General features: G+C 38.2%; 1 protein-coding gene across 1 annotated transcript in view; it reads left to right on the top strand.

Annotated features, from left to right (window-relative positions):
• Window positions 1–26,211, top strand: part of LOC106644351 (roundabout homolog 2) — a 535,313-nt gene that overhangs the window by 458,508 nt on the left and 50,594 nt on the right. Inside the window, exon 7 of the mRNA XM_089598313.1 lies at window positions 12,716–13,228. Coding sequence (XP_089454439.1) covers window positions 12,716–13,228 — 513 coding nt within the window. The remainder of the gene's footprint in view (window positions 1–12,715; window positions 13,229–26,211) is intronic.

Below are 26,211 nucleotides of genomic sequence, written 5' to 3'. Positions count from 1 at the left end.
ATTACACGGGAGAAACTGCAAATGAACGGTTCCTTATGGCCACCAATTATTTTATGGCATAAAGAACGCACGGTACTTTTAAGCATAATTATTTTTTTGAATTTTTACACATTATTTGACTAAACAAACTGTATGGATTCCGAAAAAACATGTTCGTAATAAGAAGATTTTTGTTCTGAGATGTGTCAGGAATATGTGTAAAGTTTTTAACTGAAAAAGTTTCACATTATATGTCAACAAACTACGGTGTTTTATTTAGTAAGTCTTGGCCGAAGCCGAGACGGGGGGCTGCTAGTCTTACTAATAAATAGAGCAAAGATTCCAAGACCGCTGTAATCGCTAACCGCAAAAACTACTGAACCGATTGTGCTGAAATTTTGCATACCGATTCTTGACACTTCCTAGATTTTTTTAGTGTAATTCTTATCTTGAAAAATTCAATAACAATAGCAATAAATAAGCTCAAAGTTTTGCAAAAATATGACAGCTTTTCACTTTAGTTCAGTAGGATCCGCTCGGTAGCGTTGACATAATATCGAATCTACCTACGACAGAATTAAATAAATGTAGTTATAATAAGCCAGAGTGTCTCGGAAATTCCTGCAGTCGTCTACCGGCAGTTCATCAAGCTGCATCAAGAATGAAGATACTAGTCATGCAGCTAGGTAACCCAGTTACTGATGACGCTCTTCTCTAATGGGCAAGTGACCTCGATCTACTTTCACCCTGATCCTCCAGGATTGACGAGTGCCACCAATAAAAAATTATTATAACCGATTACGTCTCTGGTGAAATACCAGGAGACGTATCTAGCCAGAGCACAACCTACTCCAGAACTTCACAGTTATGTGGCCGTTCCACCATTCCGTCTGGTGCCGTCAGAGAAAGTTTGGCTACAAATGTAAGCTAGGAAAGACAGCCCTGAGAAGCATGGGTAGCTTCAACGGCTACCTTCTTAAAGGCCGTGTCCCCAACGCGCATACCCACATGTTCCCGTCTGACGATGAGCGGTTGGTTATCCGGGGAACGACCCGAAGATGAGATATTCTTTGGTCAGCGGCGTATCTTCCTCATGTACGGTCTCCGTACACAGAGACTCCGAGGATAAGAGTCAAGCAACCCACAGCTGGCTCTCCATCATCAAGAATAATAATAAGGAATAACTGGAAATTTCACCACTGGCCTTTTTCAGGGCCATTATAAGTATTTACGTTCCCTACTTAACCATCAATCTCATCGGTTATTTTTAGGGGCCACCTAAGTGTAAGCTACCTTGCCAGCAAATACATTTTTACTACCATTTCTGGAAGCAGTTTGTCGACTAAAAGATTATATTAACTAAAGACGGCCACTATTAAACTAATTCAGCCATTCACTGGCAGTCGTCACGACCGGAGCTGTTCTTCGCAAGGCTGGGAAACCCAGTTACCGACAACCCTATGTAACCCTCTCGACTCTAAGCACTCAACCAGGAATCACCGATCGTCTCCAATGTCTGTGCTGGGCAAACCTAACAGCTATGAATGGAATAAAAAACTTGAGCCAATGGGACAATTTTCAACGAGCAAACATCACGAATCAATTTCTACCAATCTTACCACCATCGATCATCAAATCAACTGAGTCTACAAAAAAAAGGTGCTTTAGATACCAACGTCTTCGACGTTATACCAGGAGACGTTGGGAAAGATCTTTACAACTAGCTCCAAAGCTTTGGACTTCGTAATTTTTTTCCTGATCAGTCGAGGTCTTCAACAGCAGGCCAGAAAAGATCACCCTGAGGTATCCAGGCAGTCACAATTGCTGTAAACTTTATTTAAGAAAGAGTTTACTTAAGAAGCTCACCGGTCTTTTTTAGGGCCATTGGACGTCAAACTACCTTGCCAACAAATATATTAGAATTTAACAAAGTTGACAGATAACAGCCTTTAAGGGTCACAAAAGTCTTAAGTATGCCAAAAGGCGCAAGAGGGTGAATTGGAAGAAAAACTTTAAATATATCTCATGAATACAATTTTAGGTGTCAAGAAACTGACGCAGAAAATTTATCAAGATTGGAACAGCAGCGTTAAAATCGACACATAAAGAATCCATTACGTTGGAGATTAGCTTTTCATTTTACCCTCCCAGTAATCTCTTAAATCTTTAAAGATTCAAAATCAGATTTTTAAATACGTAAAAAATATATTTGTATTTTTGTGGCAATAAAAAATGTAGAGATTAAGCTCCAGGAATTTTTTGCTCTGGACATAAAGTTGTGAGATAAGAGAAAAAAAATTTTTTTTTATATATATTTTTTGGGAGTTCAAAATGTTAACAGATTAAAAAAATGGCCCTTTTCGTAAATTATACGGGAGAAACTGCAAATCAACGGCCCCTTATGGTCAAATATTATTTGATGGCATAAGGAACGCACAGTTCTTTTCAGCGCAATAATATTTTTTTTCAATTTTTACAGCTTATTATTTGACCACTCAACTGTATGGATTGCGAACAAATAATTTGTGTTCTAAGAAGTGTCAGGAATAAATGTAAAATTTCTATCTGAAAACGTTTCACATTACATGTCAACACACTACGGTGTTCCATTTAGTAAGTCTCGGGCGAAGCCGAGTCGGGGGGCTGCTAGTGATATAATAGTCAGAGAATGTAACATAGGTACCAACATGGAGTCTCATTTGGTGATTAGACTATTTATTAATCTTTTTATAATGAATACTTGCGATAGTACTGGGCGTAAAGATTTTTTTATGATTCAAATACCTATAATACTTAATACAAAACCGCTTTTAAAAAGTGGTGTAATACAATTACTGTTACAAAAGAAAACACATTAGTTTGGATATCACAAATAATTGTTCAACTAAAAATATTTATAAGTATTGAAATAATTTAACTGAAATCATACAGCTTCACTTCTTTAATTTCTTTTTGGTAAGGTAATACTTTTTATGACGATTAATAATTTTGTATGATATTTCACACAAAAACAAAATTGAATGTGACAACTGTAATTTTGTGTAGTTATTGCTTATAAAATAATTGACTTATACGATAATAATTATCCCACAACCTAAGTCAGTCATTACGAATCCTTCGTTTGTGCGAAGTTGGTTTTGCTATATCATGCACAATTATATTGAATGGACAATTGTAGTTGAATTTTTAAGAAGTAGGAAAAAGACAGAAATAAGCGTTGATAAGGGATTTGCTCTGATGCACCGATGTCAGAGTTTCGTTGCGTAAATTTCCGCAGCGTGTATAAGTACACAGCTTTAAGAGCAGTGCGGAGAAAACTATAGCTCCCTAGCATATTGAAGATATTAATTTGGTTGTATGGCTGTATAAAAACAATAATGATTTTTTGTTTTCTCTCTCAAATCTCGATTAATCTCACTAAAATTAGGCTTTTTGTATTTTACAGAGAATCAAGAATGTGCAACCAATTTTCTTTTAGCAATAATATCTAGTTTAAAAAGTTTATTACAAAAATAATATCACTTTCCATCGATATATCTTTTTTTTTTTTTTTTTTTTTTTTCTATTCATCATCGCCCATAGGTTCAGACAAGGCATTCTTTTACACTAGCTTAGTGTTAATTAGCCATCGGTGCATCTGAGTTATGACCAGACGTTTATATACATATATATACATCTGGACCAACTTAGTCTCACCTATAATCACGTAGACGAAGCGTCAGAGAAACAGTTAATCTTAAAGGTAAAGCGAAAGGGCGAGACCTGAATGGTGACCAGACGATCACCCATCCAAGTACTAACCACGCCAAATGTAGCTTAACCTTGGAGAAGGACGGAACTGCAACTCTACCGTTGCGCCACTGCGACCACTATCGATACATCTAATTAGTTAATATCGGATATGTATTAGTTTCCTACCATACTGACCTCTAGTTAATTAATTTAACTTACTATAATTAATTTATTCTGAATATTTTCACGCAAATAGAGGGGTTGAGGCACACTCTTCTTACATAATTGAACAGTTTGAAATTAATTTTACTAAAGTACATAACGGTTTGAGGAAAAAAAAAAGAAATAAGATCATGCGTTGTTCGTTTGACATGATTTTTTGTCTTTTCCTTTCAACTAATAACTCATAACTCATAACTAATCTCTCCAAGTTTAGGCGTAAGTTTTTCTTTGCAAGTCAAAAATTTTCGTCAACTTCTTTTTTTCTGATAAAGAAGCTATTTATTCAATAAATAATGTTATAAAGTTGAAAACGACATCATCGATAAGGTAAGCAACTTTAATTTTCTCTGGACTGTACCTACATACAAACGGTAATTAAAAAATTTATTGCTCAGCTCTGAGTGAGCAGATCAATCTAAAATTCGGTTGAATCCTACACGGAGAAAAAAATCACTCACGGAGTAAACGCATAGCGGCGATGGCAGTGCCCCTCCTTTTTTGAACCTATGTGATTGCCTCATGACGTGTGTGCTTTCTACGCATGTAAGCTATAGCCCACAAGCATAAGCGCTAAGCAGTAAGCACGGAGCAAACGCATGAAGGCACTGGCTTTTTTTCCATCGTGCCTATGCGTTTTCGGGAAAGAGGGGATACCGTCCTATAGTCAGCTATATAGTGCGTAGCAGACAAGAAGTGTATACGTATACGTACCTATACTGACTGCTATAGGACGGTATCCCCTCTCTCCCGAAAACGTATAGGCACGATGGAAAAAAAGCCAGTGCCTTCATGCGTTTTCTCCGTGCTTAGCGCTTATGCTGGTGGGCCATAGCTTACATGCGTTGAAAGCACACACGTCATGAGCCAATCACATAGGTTCAAAAAAGGGGGGGCACTTCCATCGCCGCTATGCGTTTGCTCCATGATTTTTCCCTCCGTGTAGATAACTGCATCAAGATTATTTTAAAAAGTTTTATCAATTTCTTATTACTTTGTTACGACGATAGAATAACTTTTTTTTAGTTATACTCTCTGCTTTTATGTTACACTCAGAAAATTTCGTTACTTTTAATTGTGTGCCGTTACAGGAACTATGTGCTATGCTTTACAGTTATTATGAATATAATTTCAGTTATCGAATTCAGTCAATGAGTTAATGAATGTTGATTAATATTTCAATTGAAAAATTAACGTTAATATCGTCATCGAATTTAATTAAACACTTTTGTAAGTCTCATCATTCATAGGAGAGCTAGGGGCTTGTTGTAACAATTTTCACGAAAAACAGTTATACTAAGTATATTTTTCATATTTTTACATCCAAAAATGCCAATCGATAACTGAACTACTCTAGTATTTTATGAAAAAGGAATAAAATTTTTATTTTTAAAAAGCTTATAGCACAAGATATTTTCCTTAAAAAAATCGGTTGGTACAACTTTCCCCTTCATTTGGGGCTAGTTGTAACAGCTCTGAGGCAAGTAGTAACAATTGAATTTAAGTCACTTTCGATGTCAATTAAAGCTTTATCAGTTATTTTTTTTTTAAACTTACAGCATTTAAAAACTTGATAGAATAATAATGACTATATTCAGTCTTCAGCAGAGTAATAATAATAATATCAATTTATTCATAGATATGATACATCACCTGCAATACATTTAACATATGCCCACTTTTAACATGAAATACTGTGAAGTCAATAATGTGATTAGTGGTAACATGTTACAATTTGCCCCAAGATTTTATTACAACATGCCCCAAAGCATGATTTCTTACATTAAGTATACAATTTTTAAAACAATAATACTACACTCAAATTTTTGGACGGAATATTAAAATCGAATACACACCGTGTATCGAAAATGAGTGAGGAAAACTATACTACGCGATAAAGCTCGTCAAGACTGATAGAAAAGCTCTTTACAAAATTTTGATTTGATGTGCATTCTCCGAGGTATTGACAAATTAACATTAATAATTTTGGCCAATCACAGAGCGCTTAGCGTCGGGGGGTGGGCTCTCAGTGCCGGTAGTGTAATCGACTCTTGATGGAGGGTGCGGTGGTGGGGAGATGCCTAGGGGAAAAGAAGGTTGGTACGCAGAGTGTAGCTTTATCGACTGCAGAGAATCAATGAGTCGTCGAACCGGGGGGTAATGCAAACACTGCTGAAACGAATGAGGATGTAGCAATAATAAAAGGGATACTAAAAGAATGCTCTTGGTAGTAATAATCTGAATAACCAATTCCCTTTTCTCCAAATTTTTAGCACATCTCTGAAAATAAACTCTACAGAAAGAAAAAGGAGTCATAAAAGGACGCTGGCTAAGCGGTATAAACACTTTACTGAAGTTGCCAGTTCTTGAGTATGAAGAGCCAAAATAATAATTTCTCACCTTCGAGCACACTCACTGGTGACAGCTCAGTAAACTCCAAAAATTAAGACTAACTGAGACCAAAAATTATTACTCAACTGAGACCAACTGACCAGTTAATCCACTACACAACTAAAAACAAAGATAATTAGAGTACACACTAGGGCAAATACGAAAACTTTGAGTGTTACTGTAACTTTTAGTACTAATCCACTGGAAGGCTGTTCAAACACTTACTGTTGATTACTCCGTATACTAGCACAACTGAAACCTTCTTGCCAGTCAGTTCAGTGCATAACTAAAAAAAGAAAATCTGATTACAAGCTAGGGCATGAACAAAAATGACAAGGGTTGCAGGATGCTTTTGGTATCAGCAGAAGTGTACTTGGCACAGGTGCTCTGCATTGTCAAACTAGAATACCTCTTCATTTGCAGAACATCTCTTAAAATGAACGCTTCAGGTTAGCCACAAATACACGAAACTGTAGACCAGGTATTGTTTAGGTAAAAATAATGTATTGCATGTGCAGCATTATCTGAAATGAAGAAAACCACAAAGAACCACGCATTTAAAAAAATCAATGTAAATGTATGGGTACATGTTGTATACGTATCTGACGTAGCAAGATTTACATAAATGTTGTTTGGTACCATAACACATAACTTTTGATGATTGGCCCACATCGTTACCTGCAGGCGCAAGCTGCTGTGACGGCGCGGCCGGTGTCCGGGTAGGTATCAGGCTTTTCCGGAGTCTCATCTTTGTTTACACGTCAAGCGCGTCTCTCATGACGGTAAAGGAGCAGACGACAAAGAACTGACGATGTACCTTTACTTATTCAAATTTTTTGAGATGCAAGGGAACATTACTTTTGAAAAAAAAAATTTTAGGCAGTTACAGCAGATACTTGTAGCTCCTTTTGTTTATACATACAGTTGATGCATAGTACTGAAGTGCAATAGAACCTTAGCATTTTTTTTTTCCCTGAAAAGGGCTGATGGTTTAAGATTATGATTACAGGAGTTGCTCAATGTGTCCTCTGTTTACTCTAAGAACGAGGTTGGCACGACGAATGATGTTGTTTACGGCTCGTTGCACCATACCCCGTTCTCGCATAATGTTGAAGGCGTTGATGATTCTCTCATGACAGTCTTCTTCCCCGAGAGTTTTAGTTTTGTACACGATCTCCTTCTCGCAGCCCCACAAGAAGTAGTCAAGTGGGGTCAGATCTGGCGATCGTGCTGGCCATTGAATTGGACCACCTCGTTCAATCCATTGGTCGGGATAGCGCTCATTCAAGAGCCTCCTAACGTTGGCGGAAAAGTGCGCTGGAGCTCCATCATGCTGGTAGAGCATAGCTAAACGAATGTTCAGCGGGATATCTTCTGGATAGGGCGGTAGTGTATCCCTCAGAAAATGCAAATAAGCTGCTGCGTTCAGTCTGGGTGGAAAGAATACTGATCCAATCTGTGTTCAAATTGAACAAGTATAAATTGGTTATGCTAAATACTAGGATTTTTAATTATTGATGTGTGGACTATACTTTAAGGCTCGATATGTTTAAATAATAATTATAAACTTACAACTCGATCACCGATGATTCCAGCCCAAGCATTAATATTCAAACGGTATTGGAATATTGTAGGTCATGTAAGCCGCGGATTTTCTTCAGCCCAATGATGGGATTATGCTGGTTCATCATAACATTTCTTGAAAACGGGCACTCGTCACTCCACAAAATGTAGTTCACAAATTCAGCATTGACGCGCACTTAAGCTAACAAACCCGTACAAAAGTTGACTCACAGTTGCCAATCACGCTCTTGCAGTTCCTGCACACGATGGTAATGATAAGGATGCTTACCGCTATCAGCCATTACCGCTTGGACTCGTCCTTGGGAAACTCCCATATGACGAGCAACTACACGTATCGATGTCATTGGGTCATCATCGAAAGCATCCAGGATCGCCTCTTCCATATCAGGATTAGGAATCTCACGGGAGCGACCTCGACCAGTATCGTCACGAACAGGTAAAACACTTACTGTTTCAAGGAATCTGCGATGAACAGCCCCAATGGTTCGAGGATCCGGATGCCGACGATTTCGCCAACGACCTCAATATAAACGTGCAGCTTCATCTAGGTTTCCCTGCGCCAGGTAATAGAAGTGCACCATTTGCGTGTAGTCCTTAATAGTATAATTTGCGCGATTACCGCGAGGCTCCATAGTCAAAATAACGGTTATTAAAAAACTGACCCAAAAGCTGTAGCACAATACTTTATAGAGAGTGATCGCAAACAAGTCAAATAGTTAACAGACAAAATTACAAAAAAAACAAGTAAAAAAAAAAAACTACTTCTACTGTAATTACCTGAAGTAAAATGTGTATTAGCGGATTTGTGGCTCTATTTTTTTTTTTTTTTTTTCCAAATAAATGTTCCCTTGCATCTCAAAAAATTTGAATAAGTAAAGGTACATCGTCAGTTCTTTGTCGTCTGCTCCTTTACCGTCATGAGAGACGCGCTTGACGTGTAAACAAAGATGAGACTCCGGAAAAGCCTGATACCTACCCGGACACCGGCCGCGCCGTCACAGCAGCTTGCGCCTGCAGGTAACGATGTGGGCCAATCATCAAAAGTTATGTGTTATGGTACCAAACATCATTTATGTAAATCTTGCTACGTCAGATACGTATAAAACATGTACCCATACATTTACATTGATTTTTTTAAATGCGTGGTTCTTTGTGGTTTTCTTCATTTCAGATAATGCTGCACATGCAATACATTAATTTTACCTAAACAATACCTGGTCTACAGTTTCGTGTATTTGTGGCTAACCTAAAGCGTTCATTTTGAGAGATATTCTGCAAATGAAGAGGTATTCTAGTTTGACAATGCAGAGCACATGTGCCAAGTACACTTCTGCTGATACCAAAAGCATCCTGCAACCCTTGTCATTTTTGTTCATGCCCTAGCTTGTAATCAGATTTTCTTTTTTTAGTTATGCACTGAACTGACTGGCAAGAAGGTTTCAGTTGTGCTAGTATACGGAGTAATCAACAGTAAGTGTTCGAACAGCCTTCCAGTGGATTAGTACTAAAAGTTACAGTAACACTCAAAGTTTTCGTATTTGCCCTAGTGTGTACTCTAATTATCTTTGTTTTTAGTTGTGTAGTGGATTAACTGGTCAGTTGGTCTCAGTTGAGTAATAATTTTTGGTCTCAGTTAGTCTTAATTTTTGGAGTTTACTGAGCTGTCACCAGTGAGTGTGCTCGAAGGTGAGAAATTATTATTTTGGCTCTTCATACTCAAGGACTGGCAACTTCAGTAAAGTGTTTATACCGCTTTGCCAGCGTCCTTTTATGACTCCTTTTTCTTTCTGTAGAGTTTATTTTCAGAGATGTGCTAAAAATTTGGAGAAAAGGGAATTGGTTATTCAGATTATTACTACCAAGAGCATTCTTTTAGTATCCCTTTTATTATTGCTACATCCTCATTCGTTTCAGCAGTGTTTGCATTACCCCCCGGTTCGACGACTCATTGATTCTCTGCAGTCGATAAAGCTACACTCTGCGTACCAACCTTCTTTTCCCCTAGGCATCTCCCCACCACCGCACCCTCCATCAAGAGTCGATTACACTACCGGCACTGAGAGCCCACCCCCCGACGCTAAGCGCTCTGTGATTGGCCAAAATTATTAATCTTAATTTGTCAATACCTCGGAGAATGCACATCAAATCAAAATTTTGTAAAGAGCTTTTCTATCAGTCTTGACGAGCTTTATCGCGTAGTATAGTTTTCCTCACTCATTTTCGATACACGGTGTTTTGAATCTATGTGCACATTTACTTCTGCAAATCAATAAAATAGAGCAGTGAAACACAAAATTAATTGCAGTTAAAATATAACGTTACCTTACCAAATTGAAACTCGTGCACACATCTACTCACTGCGTTGTATAGTAGAACACTGACCGTGATAGGGTTATTCTACATGATTTAAAAATAAAATTAATACAAAAAAATGAGACATAAAGTTTATATATCAAGCAAAAATAGCGTGTTACTACTTATCCCTGTTACAGCAAGCCCCGATCTCCTCTAGTGCAATAATTTGAAGTCCCTCCCTTCATTTGATTACAATTTTTACCTCAGACATGCATGTGTTTCAAAAAAGTTTGTCATTGTAACTTTAAAAAAAAATTCACTTTTTTTTCAAAGACATGTCAAGATATGTCAAAAAACAATTTTTACGGGTTTCCTTGAGGAGTAAGCATCGTAAAATTATACAAGTATGAAAGTTATTCAATGTTAACCTGAATTATCTTATTTTTTTTAAATAAAAAGATAGAATATTTCGAAAAATCGTAGCATTTTAAAAATCAATAGAAATGCCCGATTTTATACATATGTTTTTAGAACATTAAAACAATTTTATTTAATCACTAACATTTTTTTTTTATCTATTAAATCTTTTGAAAGACTGATTTTTAGAATGATTAGTATTTAATCAATGGAACTCAATATTTCTGATATAATGGTAGTTTTCAACAGATAAGCGCCATCGCTACCAAAGCTATTTTGAGGCTTGAGGGACATGCAAAATAGGGCCCAAGGGACGTAAGACAGCCCCGGGTTGACGGCGCTTTTGAGGCGAAAACTATTTTTTCAACTTTGGGCGTTTTTTGAAATCTTTGGAAACTTACTGCGCCCTCAATAGAAAAAATATAATTTACATCTGCTGCTCATCTATGGTAGTTGGCGCCACCGAGGGAGACAAAACTGTTTATCGCTGGAATTGCTAGAATGCACGGTGCTTTGTGCGGAAATTTTTTAATATAAAAAAAAAAAAAAAAAAATTGTTGAGAGCTAATCGATCAAATGAATCAGTGACTTTATAGCGTGTAGTATGTTGATGTACAGCAATAACTTTTGTTTTATGTTGTCGCATATCCTACGAAATTGAAAAAATAAAAAATATGAATTGTAACTGTGTCAACACAATATATAAGTGCATATACATGCTTGCAATTGTGTCAAGCTTGGTAAACATAAGTACAGCTAGTATTTATCTATTTGTCATAACACTGAAAAATACCTGGTGAGTCGTGATTTTTTTGTTGAGCATCTTTCTTTCGTACTAAGGTATCCATAAAATGTTTTTCTTTTTTTTTTAATCTAACACATTTATAATGTACCTTAATTTTTAATTAAAAGGCAACCTAACTTTGTCCTCTCATAAGAGACCGTGTTAAACTGTAAATATTTAATAATTTTTTCAAGAAAACTTCCCTTGTTAAAAATCTGAAAAAATTAATGTGCACTCCTGATATGCTCAAATATAGTATGCATTTTTTTGGCACAATTCTACATTTTAAACTTTTCTTCCAAACCTTCGTAATGATTCCTTTTTCAATTGATTACAAAATTTTGGCAGAAGGCACCATGCATTCTGATGATCTCAGCGAGGGACAATTTCTCTTACTTGCCATCTTCACCTAAAATAGGCGCAAAGCGAGTACTATACAAATTCATAATACCTCTATGACCAGATAACTAAAAGTTGAATCGCAATGGCAAAAAACTTAGCAGAGAACACCTCGTACTTATCGGACTACTGTGCGTACGTAGTGCGCTGCACTGCAGGCTGCAGATGCAGAACAAACGTAGTTCACGGAAAGTTTATTACTATTATGATTAATAATTTACAGCAAAATGAGTTAGTACTGTATCTGTTCAGTGTTTAAAAATCATAAAAGACGACCAATACGCGTTCAAAAGTGAAAGTCTTATTTTTTTAGCTTCTATTGGTCTTATTACAAAAATTTTTCTTTTTAGTTTATTTAAAAGTAGATGATGTCATATTATGCACTACATGGTCACGGGTATTTTTTAGATCACTTTTTTGGTTGTTTATTGAAAAAATTTTATTATAGCATATTCAAAAATATTGTATGTACCTAATGGTTCCAGCAAAACTGGTTTAAATAAGCTGTCTAAAACATACTGTATAATGTACCGAAATTTCAACGTGACAATCTTGCAATTTTGCGATCGAATTAGTTTTTACTTATTTTAATGATACGCATATTCATTTTTCATTAAATGGCGACAACTTTATTTTTTATTTAAACTTATTTGTAAAAATCAAACAATTTTCAGATATTTGAAGAATTCTTATTCCTCGTAAAAAATTATCACCTGAAAAATATTTGCAAAGAACATTTGTTTCAAGAAATAATATAATTTCAATTGCATAAATGGTATCTCGTTCAAATTAACCATTTTATTCAACATCATTGGTGCCTTGACTACGGATCAAATTCTCATAGTATAACTTTATATCTAATGAAGTCTTAATAAAGTTGAACTTAATTATAATTAATTTTTTAACTCAATGTAGGTTGCGTCGACTGAAGAAGTACCGCCACCAATAATTGAGCTGGGCCCAGCCAACCAGACTCTGCTGTTAAAAAGTAGTGCCTCACTACCCTGCCGAGCCGTAGGTACGCCAACACCCAAGATTAACTGGCACAAAAATGGTCAGCTTGTTCATCTGGGTAGTCGAATAACGATGGCCAGTAATGGCAGCCTTTTTATTGAAGATCTACAGAACGGTGACTCAGGAATGTACACATGTATTGCCTCTTCTGAGTCTGGCAACACTTCCTGGTCAGCAGCCCTAAGTGTTAGCTCCTCGACGACTCTTCATCGCACTCCTGATATAAACGAGCGCCCGCAGAATCCCAGTAAACCACGCATTGTCAATACAACCAGCAACTCAGTCACTATCACTTGGAGTCCTGGTCATGAAGGTGTTAGTAAGATCAATGGCTACCACATTGAGTACTTCAGTAGTAATCTTAATACTGGGTGGGTTATCGCTGCCAGTGGCATCACTGAAGATACTTTTACGGTTAGTTTACAATGACTCATAGTTTAAGCCCTTAATGTGTTATCTTTCTTACTATTATTGATTTTGTTGCTGATTTTATTTATAGTTCCCTGGTAGAAACGTTACTACATAAACTGGCTAGAAACTCGTGAACATGTTGTAAGCCCATTTAAGTATGTACATTGACGAGTTTCTAGCCAGTTTATGTAGTAATTTTCTACCAGGGTTTCCATCCCGATTGGTGCGATCTCATGGATTCCGATAAGATATTTTCAAACAGCCTGATAAATTTTATTGTAAATAAAATGCGTATATTTGTACCTGAAAGCCATATAAACTTATAACTTAATTTTAAAAAATATAAATTTTTAATAATTTAATAATAATTTAATAATAATTATAAATCAAAATAAGATAAAAATTTGGTACTATTGTTTCTTCACTTTCCATTAAATACTTACATTATTAAATTTTCATATTATTAGATGTATCAATATCACACATATTTCATTTTGACATTTTTTTTAACCAATCCTTTTTCTTTTTAAGCAATACTTGCTTTACATGGATAGAACTTATTTATTTAAACATTTGGTGTATGCATCCACAAAAAAAAAGTAAAAAAAAAATTAAAGTAAAACAAATCATTTGATTCTATTAAACTTAAAGTAGTTCTGTCAGCACGTTTGTTGTTATCCTCATGTAATCACAATTTCACAAACCAATAAGTTTTGTCATGAAAAAATAATTTAGTTAAAATTTAGTAAAAAAAATTAAAAAGCAAACATTTCTCGAGTTATCGTTTCCAATACTAACCTATAAAATATACTTTGGAATACCTTGTGTTGGTTTACATCTGTGAAAAAATAATACCTAATATTATTTTTTATCAAAGAACCTGTGCATGGTTGAATATTAGGAAATGTACAATTTTCTGTAGTTTAACAGCTATACCTTATCAATACTAGCTTTTGTTAGTAATAAAGTAACTGTGAAACTGCAAAAAAATTAATTATTATTTATAATTTAGTTATTATCAATGTATTGGTTGGAAATATTTCATAAACGTTCAAATAAAAACTCGACTAACGCTATATTTATTTGTAAACTTTTAAAAATATATATTATTATATGAGCTCAACACTTTCTAATGTATAGAGCTTTACAATTTTTTTCTTTTTTAATGATTAGAATTTTCACTAAAATTATTGTATGAAACTATACGAATATAAATAAAACTGTTTTATAATAAACAGTCTCCTTGGCTTAGTTTTTTTAGTTTAATTTTTTGAAAGTACGAATAAAAATTATTATTTGAGATTCCTTATAAAATGAAGTAAAATAGAAGTCTTTATTGTATTGTATCCAGAACAATGGGTGTTAATGCTGATTGATAAACAATGCAAATAATACACTCTTTTTATTGGATTTTATTGGACAGCAATACTAAGGTTTCAAGGTAGTCTATCACTCCCACGTTTTAACTTTGGCTTCCTTGAAAAAAATTTATGTTATAGATTAAATTTTTCTCTTTTGGAATGAATTATAGAAAAATATTCCTACCACATTGGTTTTTAAGATAATAAAGTTGCAAGTTTAAAATTTTAACACAGGTTACAATGGGACTTTTCGAATACAGGCAAAAAGAGCTACATAAGTAACCAAGAAAATTCTGAGAAATGTCAAAAATTTTACAATTCGTATTATTTTATACGATTTTAAAACTCTGACGTCACCAGTATGAATACAAAGTAGAGAATCATTAAAAAATTGTCATGTAACTTGTCTGCTGCGTACGTAAATGTCTTAAATATTTTGTTACAGAGCTGCCGCATATGTATAGCCAGAGAATATGGAAACACGTCCCGTATGTTTCTATATTCTCTGGTATAACCAAATGCGAGTGTGTGTGTGTATACCAAATGCATGACGAGATGATCACCACTGTTGCCATATCTCCGCAGAACGTAATAATTAGCCTTTTCTACATTTAAGCGTTATACGTACATAACAGATGATGCATTGTAGATAGGCCTGTGGATGATAAACTACCTTAATAAGGCTTGAACTTAGACTTTCTTATGTCACAGGTATCTACGTTATTTTCAAGTCATTGGACTGTTCTGGTAAGATCGAGTCTATTTTCCTATATTTTTTTATTATAATATAAACGGTGGTTTAGTTTAATCTACGTTTAATCATGAAAATATAACGTAGAGTTTTTTAGAAACTCATAAAAACAAAAGTACCCTTAACTTTTTTTTTCTGAGGTACATACAATTTTTTTACATTAAAACTTGCTGGTGTGTGAAATTCCAATCAAATCCAAACATTAATCAGATACCAACAATACTTCTATGAAATTGAGTCATTTTCTGTTGTAGATATGCAAGTCGCTGAAATAATTAAATTCTATTAATGTGCGATAAATATTTATCGAAAAAAGAAAAACGTAAGTGTAAGTTAACTTTTAAATAAGCTGATCTTCTGTTGGTGCATAGTTAAATAAAAATTTAACAACATCAAATAGAAATATGGAAGGGTCAACTGTACCAAATATTTATTTAGGTAGTTATACCAAGTTTCTTTCAAATACACGAAAAAAAAAAATAAACTAGTGTGAATTGATAAAACATTGACCTTGTAAGTTTTTACGATGGCTTTCAAGTACATGATATACGCACGTTACGACAAAAAACTTATCGGAAATAAATCGCTGCAATTAGGATGATTTTTATGGATTTTGCTCCTCTTAGGGATCAATTACTTGTTTAATTTTATTCAGTATTAGAATACATGATAATTAACTTTTTGACTTTTACTTGATGAATTAATTCTGGAAGAAGTAATCGTACAATTCAACTTGGTACTTTACAGTAGACTTAGGGCACGTTCTAATTAATCATTCGTCCTATTATTAATGCAGCTGGAACTAAATATGGAACAAAGCAGCACTGTAATGAGATAAATGATAAAACCCTTATGTTTCTATAAATAAACTGCATTTAACCTCAATGAGAATGCAAAAAGTTGACTATAATTATTTGCTATCATTTACGCATTCATTACAAGACAAACATTGATACATTAATTTTTATTTAATTATATAAAAAAAGTATACAATATACGAGCAGTTCAATAACTATTTCAAAAAAGGTAATACGGCTAGTTTATATAATAAAACTTATTTTCATATTTATTTATGTGTTCAATTATTCTACATGTTAGTTGTTCATAGAATAAGAGCTGAGCTTTAGGTGTGTAAAAATTACCGCCACAACTCTCACAAAAATTAAAAAACGCCAGTATTCGAGGAGATCTGAAGTATTTTCGTGATATCTACTCTTGTTCATGAGTTATACTATAAAAAAAAAAATTCCCACATAGTTCAAATGATATAGCTGCCACAATCAAGTCTAGTAGATAGAGAATTAAAAGTTGTCACAGAGAAATGCCATTTACGTCAGGACTAGAACTTCTCTGGCACCTGAAAACTGCCCAGCCAAAAAAAAGTACCCCTCCTACTAAGAAAATTAATGCCATAATTTTTCCAAGCGTTTTTTTAATGATAATTTGTGAGTGAAACCAAAGTTGCGGCAATTTTCGGAGTCTCAGAAGGTGAAAATTAAACTTTTTTTCGTTGCAAATTGAAATCTGCAATGCTTATCTAATGCTTATCTTCTCTGAAAATACTTATGTAAGATTATATCCACAAAACTCATAGATGATCTTAGATGAGTATTTAAATAACTTACAAGTGTCCTCATTTGACCCATCACGTAATACAGGGTTAACACGATGAGTCAGGGGGGTTGGAATTGTGAGCCATAGCAAATCCAAGGCTTAAACTTTTATGTCTCAGTTTTTATTATTTCTTCATTGAAGGAGGTATAATTAGGATTTATAAAAAAATTATTAAAGAGTAATTATTAATACAATTATTCCTTATTATGAATACTTAAATCATATATCGTACACTTTAGAATATGTGAAATATATAATAAACTTTGTAAAAAGAAAACATTCTTTGAAAGATAGTCGAACGTTAATCATTTATCGCATCACAAAAATGTTTTAAACATAATACAAATATAGGTAAATCTATATAAACGAAAAATTGTATCATCCAAACATTTTTATATTATTACGCTTACTTACAACTTAATTACTCTAGTTGCAATCTACAAAATAAAGACCAACTACCTACTTAGGCTGTTTATATTAACGTCTTACTGCACGTAAGTCACGACGCCACGAATCTGTTCAGTCAGTCAGGTATGACTTATGGAGCCAAACTTGACTGACTTATCACACCGGAATTCGCATTTTTTTCAATCTATGTAAAAATTATTTTATTTAGAGCCATCAAAAAAAATCTCACTAACATATATAGCGAAGTTCCAAAAATCTTCGCAAACGCTGACCACGAAAACTACTCAACCAATTTTGATTAAATTTTTCATACTTATTCTTGACACTTCCTAGATGGTTTTCTTCTGGAAACAAATTAATAAAAACAGCAATAATAAGGCTAAATTTATTGCAATAAAAAGCTAGCTTTGCGCTTTAGTTCAATAGGATCTGCTAGGTGGCGTCAAAGAAAAATTTAAGCTACCTGTAATCAAAGTCAGTGAGTCTGGTTACAATAATTCCGTATAGGATGTCGAATACCATTGGCGTTCACTGGCAGAACCTACATCTAAAACAGAGCTATTAGTCCTGCATAGATATGCGATATGACGCGTCATTACATCATGACACGGCATATGACGGCCATATGACGGCCATGACACCAATGATTTTAGGACGAATTTTTTCTTTGACCAATTCATAAATTTGTTATGACATGACCAGAAAATCTTATGACGGTCATGACTGCGTCTATATAGACGGAGACAATATTTTTGTTTGGAGTCTGTCAATTTTATCCCATAGTTTAGCTAAAGAACTTCAAAAATTGGTGGGCCTGCTGATAAACTAACCAATAGGCCCTAAAGCAACTTATTTGACTATAGTATATCAACGCCTCGGACGAAAAAAACTTCAGTTTAGATTTTCCAATGTTATTTTAAATGGGAAAATCTGAACTGGGCTTGTTTTCGTCCGAGGCTTCGAAATGTTGTAGGCTATGACCCTCACATGTGCATATTTGATACACAGTAACGCAGTTAATACAGTTATATTTAGTCTTTCTGGGAACAAAAAGCCAACTTTTTTTGTCTCGGTAAGCCGGCTTGCTGCATCATTGCGAGATTTATGTAATTTTTATTGATTTCTTGTGATATTTGCAGCTTCAATCCTTGATGATGAACTGTTTTGCTTACGAGAAGTATGGTATTGTATAAACTAGTGTTAAAGCATTTTGTTCCATTATCATCGACAAGTGATGCAAAATCAAAGCAGTGTAAATGTGCATACTGCTCTCAAAAGTATGCTTAGCATTCAATAAGGATGGCAACGCATTTATGCTCAGACTGAAATAATTGCCCTAGTCACGTTAAACTTTTGATTATGCAATGCATTACTAATGATTCGAAGTGTGCAAAAAAAAAAAAGAAAAACGCACGAACAAGAGAAAATAAAAGTAAAAAAAATGCTTCAGATGCTGATTCGGCACCAGCTGAAGAAAAAAGAAAAAAATTGATGCTCAAAAGCATGCTCATTAATCCAACAAAATTATTACAAAAATAAATTTTGGCACATTATTTCATGAAGCTTACAGCGCAGTATTAAAAAAGCTTTCAATTTTACCCAACAGCTTTAAAAAGCCAGGAATTTATCCTTTTAACGCTGACAAAGTAGATTATTCTAAGTGTATAACATATCGGAGAAAAGCCATAAAAAATTCTTGTCAGAGTTCAAGTGACATACAATGTCAAGACATTTCTGCAACTGCAAATGCCAATGTTGATATTGAGTCTTTAACACCTGCTGAGATTGTGAAAGATTTTTAAGATCACATTCTTTTAGGCACAGAGCCCGTGGAGGAGAAAGTTTTATTTTCAATCTAAAAAGGGCAAAGGTACCAATTAAAAACTCAAGTATTCTGAACATGTTAGTTGATGATTCACTTAGCGATGATAAATTAGAATCAACCAAAGCTGAAAATGCAATACAAAATATGTCAGTCATTAATTTAGAAAATTCAAGCATGGAGATGTTTGATAACTGTTTATTAGCCAATAATGTTAGTATAGAAATCATACGCTGTGATAACATTGAACTTGAAAGTATTAAAGAAGATGAAGAAATATATGTTAGTACAGATTCCAAAGATAGCAGTGTTAGTTTATTATGTGTAGAAAATGTACAAAAAGACGTGCAAGAAAATTCAAAAATAATTACCTCGACGAATACAGAAGAAAAAGATGATAGATTAATTTTTAATACTGCTACTGAGATACAAATCAGCTCTTCGCAAACCACATTAGCCTCTTTAAAAACTGACAGTACCTATTTATATGATGATGTGGACAAAAACTTTGATGATAGTTGTAACAGACGAAAATAGGCGTTTAAGGGTTGTGAGTTAAAGGGGCAACGTTACTGTGTACATCAGAGATAAAACACATGTAAATTTGGCTAACGTATGATGCAATGATTGAACGCGGTCGTGTGGGGAGGAGCAAACAGTAAATGTACGACGTGGATGTCGATTTGCCTTCTTTGTGAAGTCATCAAGGCGACTTGTTTTAGGCGCGAGAAACTCGCGGCCGTCAAGCCACCATTTGTTATCATAGACTTCGATAGGAGCGAGAAGTTCCGGTTGTACTGAAGGTCGAAACTAGTGTGCACAGATGCAGGTCTGGAGCCGTTCAAGCTGAAAAGTAGTCTCGATGACACGAAGAATTAAGCTGTGATGTTTCATTTCATATCAATTGGTAAAGTTTTTGAATTTGGCGGTTTGCTCCTTCACTATCGACATACAGTGCCCCAACATCGAAGCTCACGAGAAACAGGCGAAATGCGGGGTATGGAACTGTCTTAGAAAGGAGGGGAAGAACGAGCGCAGCGGCGCAAGCGGCGCGACGCTCGCTCGCTGGAGCGAGCGGCAGATGTTCACGGGCTGCGAGCGAATAAGGTGCGTATGGCGCCTGGAAGGCTTTGTACTAAATTAGTGAATACATTTCTTTTTATAAAATAAATTGTGTGTTTTAATTGTCTTTCCTGGTGATTCCTGCTGTCGGCTCGCTTCATTGTTAACAATTTGTTCGAACGCGTCGCGCGGTGATTAAAAGCCCTTCCCAGCCTAACACTGATTGTGAAGGTTGACTGACGATCCAGGAGGCCGAAATCACCATGAACACGAGGAAGCGAGTCAATGAGCTTGATGCAGCAAAGGGCGACAAAAGCAAACGGGGACGACCGACTGAGGTCAGAGACGCGACGAACCAGCTGGGGCCACGCAACACTCTGCGAGCGGTCTCCGAACCTCGTGAAAGCAGGAGCGGGATGGACGACGACCTGTTTCCCTTTCATGGTTTTGCGGCTTTCAGAGGTACGTCGACTCTGGCAGGCAACAACCGGGGCGATCCTGCAGGTAACGTCAGAAACGACGACTCGTTTGCCCGCCTGGCTGGTTTGTTGGAAACAACTTTGCGTGCGACTCAAAACTCGTTGCAACGAGAAAATGACTCCCGATTATTGTCACGTTTAACCACCGCGAAAGCGTTGCCTGCGTTTACCGGGAATCCACTTGAGTGGCGCCATTTTCATCAATTGTATGAGAGTACGAGCAGCAACGGAGCGTATAGCGACCAAGAAAATGTCGCACGTTTGTTCACAGCCATACAGGGCGATGCACGCCGCGTGGTGAATACCTTGCTCGCAACCGGCTGCGATGCCAAGGGTATTATTAGTACTCTCGAGCTACATTACGGGAATAAGAAAATTCTCGCGGTAAAATTGATGCGTGAGCTCGAAGACATTTCGTCGTTGTGCACCGGCCAAAACACGCTTCCGCATTTCGCGTCTTCTTTAAAAAACTTAATCGCCACCTTCCGCAGTCTCGATTTGCGGGGCTATCTGTATAATCCCGACGTGATTCAAAGAATAGGCAGAAAATTGCTAGCCGCGTTGAAATACGCTTTCATCAAGCATGCCGCTGAAAATCTTAGCGATCACACAGAGATAGAACAGTTGTCCGATTTCTTGTACAGAGAGGCAGAAATGGCGGCTGCAAGTAGTTTGTTCGATTTCGATGTGTGTGTGGAAGACACGCGTGGAAATGCTAAGAAAAACCCGAAACAAATAGGGGGGCCGCGTGTGCTTACAACAACGATGTGTGAAATTGGAAGTTCAGCAACGATGCATGTTGCAACAGCTCGAAAGGACTCGTGTCCAGTATGTATGACGCGCGACAACCATCATGTAACAAATTGCTTCGTTTTGGCTCATGAGTCCGTTGCTTGGCATTGGCATTTGATTAAGAAGCTTCGTCTGTGCTTCAAGTGTCTTGAAAGCGGCCATTTGCAAACCGCATGCAAAGCACCAAATTGCTCCACATGTGCAGGGCTGCATCACGTGTTGCTGCACAACGAGTCGCGAGCAAAAACGAACCATGCCAATCGCGCAAGGCAAGATACAACAAACTCTTCTCCTGGCGTCCCGCATGATTTCTCCCCGATGCAGGATGCAAATTGCAACGCATGACTATTGGAATCTTTCGCTCTGCTAAAAATAATCCCGGTGTGCGTGTGCGGGCCCAAAGCAACGGTGGAAACTTTCGCGTTGCTCGATGATGGTTCCACCATCACGGTTGTTGATGCTAAGTTGTCGAAAAGGTTAGGACTGAACGGTAAAATGTGATCGTCAACATAAACGGGATTCGAGACAGTAGTGCGACCAATGATTTATGTAAAGTAGTGCGTTTTGAGATAGGCGGCGTCAATGCAGAACATATGTACAAAATTGACAACGCACTCGCAGTCACCAATTTGTCTTTCCTGACGCAATCATTACCAGGCGAATTGATACGCGAAATCGCTAAATAGCATAGCCTTTTTATTCAACCGTATAAGACGGCCCAACCAGAGATAATCGTTGGGCAGGATAATTGGCGTCTGTTGGCTAGCAGTGAAACAAGAGTTTTAGTTGGAACGGATGTTGCAATTATAGCCACACCGCTAGGTTGGGTGGCTCATGGAGTTGCCTCAACCAAGAGACAACACGGCGTGTTCATGATGCGTCAAAACAGGGAAGTTCTTCAGGACGAGAATTGCACAGAGTGTTGCGCTATGACCGCGACATTGGACTTGCTTATCCGAGAATTTTTCAAGGTAGAAAGTTCGGGAGTGAAAGAGTTGACGCGTCCCAACCCCGCCCACGAGCGCGCATTAAAAATATTGACGGAGACGAGTCGTTCGTTGGGAAAAGTGTGGGAGACAGGATTGCTGTGGAACAACGTCGCCCCACCACGAGTAGATAGTCGCGCGATGGCGGCTAATAGACTATGTTCACTAGAAAGAAAATTGGATAAAAATCCAAAGTTTGCCGCGCTTTATTACAAAGAAATGGACCGTCTGATCAAAAACGGATACGCAATCCGAGTCGACGATGACAGACCCCGACCCCGCATATGGTATCTCCCGCATTTCGGCGTAACGAACGACTCTAAACCAGATCGTGTGAGACTCGTATTCGACGCTGCAGCTAAAGCCTCGGGTATCAGTCTAAACGATCAGCTCGATGCCGGTCCCGATCTATTGCAAGCCTTGCCCGGCGTACTTAGTCGATTCCGTTTACACGCCGTCGCATGCAAGGCGGACATTCGCGACATGTACCTTCGAGTGCGGGTCGTAGATAACGACCGAGGGGCGCTTAGATTTTTGTGGCGCGGTGCAAACAGAAAAGGCTATCCTGAAACGTATGGGATGACGTGCCTAGTGTTTGGGGCTAAATCGTCGCCGTGCAGTGCGCATTACGTCAAAGACGCGAATGCGGAACGTTTCCGCACAGATAAGCCAGCCGCCGCAGCCAGCATAGTGAAAAATTCATACGTTGATTTTTTAGTGAGCTGCGACTCCGCGACTGAGCTACAAAAATTGATTCGCGACGTCATCGACATATATTCTCATGCAAATTTCGAGATGCATGGATGGGCGAGCAACGAGGCCGAGGCGGTCGCGGTACTATGTGAAGGCGCGAAAGAAACACGTCGGGTGGAGAACGCTAAGACATTCCTCTTCGAAGTGGGAGATCAGCGCGTTTTGGGTCTCTACTGGGACACCGCGTCCGATCAATTAGGTTTCAATGTTGGCCTTAGGCGTATACCGACCGAACTACTTAATCAGTCGCGCAAGCCCACCAAGCGTGAGTACCTTAAGACAATGATGTCTGTTTATGACCCCCTGGGTTTCCTGGTGCCGTTCATGCTGTCGTCTAAATTGATTCTTCAAGACGTGTGGCGCAGCGGTATTGGGTGGGACGAGCAGTTGCGGGACGAGGAGAATGACGGATGGGTGGCTTGGTTAAAATGCGTGCGAGATTTGGCCAGCTTGAAAATACCGCGATGCTTGACTCCCAAAGGGAGACGTGTTACAGCGACGAGTCTACACGCTTTCGGCGACGCAAGTTTAAAGGCAGTAGCCGCAGGCGTGTACATTCGAAGCGAACTTGACGACGGAACGGCGCACGTAGCACTCGTGATGGCAAAGTCGCGGGTAGCCGCCAATGCTGATCTGTCCGTCCCGCGACTAGAATTACAGGCAGCTTTGGTTGCCTCGAGACTGATCGCGAACGTAGCCGACGAATTGAAAATTGAAGGCGACAAGTGGCATTTGTGGTCCGACTCGCGCACTGTTTTGCATTGGCTTGTCGAAGAACCTCGGCGCCGCAGCATATACGTAGCGCACAGGCTCGGGGAAATTAATGAGCTAACGGGAAAGGCGAAATGGCGGTGGGTTCCGTCCGGACTAAATCCGGTTGATTGTGCGACGCGAGGAGTGATCGAAGAGGGAGGCGAATCGTCAATGTGGTTCAATGGTCCTGCTTATTTAAAGCTGCCGGAGACTTGTTGGCCGGTCCCCCCTTCGATCACTCAAACGGAAAAGGGAAAATTCGACGAGGAGGAGGCTAGGAAAGAGCATCGGGTTCTCGCGATGACGGCGACCACCCGAGGGTTGTCGCTCGCGGTGAGAGTGTTAGGCTGGGAAGGACTTTTAATCACCGCGCGACGCGTTCGAAAATATTTCAATAGATGGGCGCATCGTGCGTCGGTCACGTCCGAGTACGAAGAGAGACGATTGGCCGAGGAATACTGGTACAGGGTAATACAGGTGAAAAGTTTTTCATACGAATTACGCGCACTGCAAATGAAATCGGCCGGAAAGAAGTCAAGCAGATTGGCAAAATTTACTCCGTTGCTCGACGATACAAACGTGATGCGGGTGGTCGGACGTGTTACGAAAGTGCTGGACGTCGGTTTCGTCGTCAATCCCATTATCCTCGATGGCCATCACCCCGCAACGTGGTTGTTAATTGTGAATTACTATCGACGTTTCTACCATGCAAATCATGAAACGGTAATAAATGAAATAAAACAAAAATATCATGTGCTCGGTTTAAGAACCGCCTTGAAATCTATTATCAGCCAATGCCTCGTTTGTAAGATCCGGCTCGCGAAGCAAAACATTCCGTTTATGGCACCACTTCCTGACGCGAGACTTTCGTATCGCCAGCGTCCCTTCAGCCATTGTGGCATAGACTATTTCGGGCCGTTATTTGTGAAGGTAAAGCGAAGTAGGGAAAAGCGCTGGGGTATTCTATGCACGTGTTTGACGACTAGGGCCGTGTATTTGGACGTAGCGCACAGCCTGACGACAGGTTCGGCTATTATGGCCCTCCAGCGTCTCGCGGCTGAAAGGGGAACACCAGCAATAGTCTACAGCGACAACGGTACTAACTTCCGGGGCGCTTGCGCTGAATTAAGAGAAGAAGTGAACAAACTCAGTCAAGAAAAATTACACGCGTTTGCGCTACGCAACGGAATCGAGTGGCGATTCAATCCCCCCGATGCGCCGCATTTGGGCGGGGCATGGGAGCGTCTCGTGCGATCGGTAAAGGTAGCACTGGAAGCCAGCCTTGCAAACGAGGTCGTGACGGACGAAACTCTTTTAACAGCGTTAAAGGAAATCGCGCACTCAGTCAACTCTCACCCTTTGACACACGTGTCTGTTGATCCAGGAGACTGCGAAGCGCTCACCCCAAATCACTTCCTGATCGGCAGCTCGTCAGGAGAGTTCAAGTTAGGAAGTTATGACAAGCAACAATTGTGTTCACGCGGGCAATGGCGTATGGCCCAAGCGCTAGCGGATGCTTTCTGAAATCGGTGGTTGCAGGAGTATGTTCCGACATTGCAAGCGCGGCAGAAATGGCATGCACAAACCGAATCCGTAAAAATAAACGATGTGGTGTTAGTCGTGGATATACAGGCGACGCGAAACCTGTGGAGAAAGGGCAAAATTAAAAAGCTATATCCGGGAGCGGATGGGGTTGTGCGTGCAGTAATGGTTCGAGCGAATGAAAAAGAGTTTGTGCGACCGGACCATAAAATTATCAAGTTAATGAGCACTGAAGAAATACAAAATTGATTCAAATTTTGTACGGGGGTGAGGATTGTAACAGACGAAAATAGGCGTTTAATGGTTGCGAGTTAAAGGGGCAACGTTACTGTGTACATCAGAGATAAAATATATGTAAATTTAGCTAACGTATGATGCAATGATTGAACGCGGTCGTGTGGGGAGGAGCAAACAGTAAATATACGACGTGGATGTCGATTTGCCTTCTTTGTGAAGTCATCGAGGCGACTTGTTTTAGGCGCGAGAAGCTCGCAGCCGTCAAGCCACCATTTGTTATCATAGACTTCGATAGGAGCGAGAAGTTCCGGTTGTACTGAAGATCGAAACTAGTGTGCACAGATGCAGGTCTGGAGCCGTTCAAGCTGAAAAGTAGTCTCGATGACACGAAGAATTAAGCTGTGATGTTTCATTTCATATCAATTG

The sequence above is a fragment of the Copidosoma floridanum genome, unplaced genomic scaffold (genome assembly GCF_036245765.1).
Source record: "Copidosoma floridanum isolate Cflo_tuat_1 unplaced genomic scaffold, Cflo_Japanese_pri ptg000006l, whole genome shotgun sequence".
Taxonomy (NCBI): domain Eukaryota; kingdom Metazoa; phylum Arthropoda; class Insecta; order Hymenoptera; family Encyrtidae; genus Copidosoma; species Copidosoma floridanum.
Note: the sequence above shows the minus strand (reverse complement) of the source record. Positions and strands in the feature narration are given on the sequence as shown.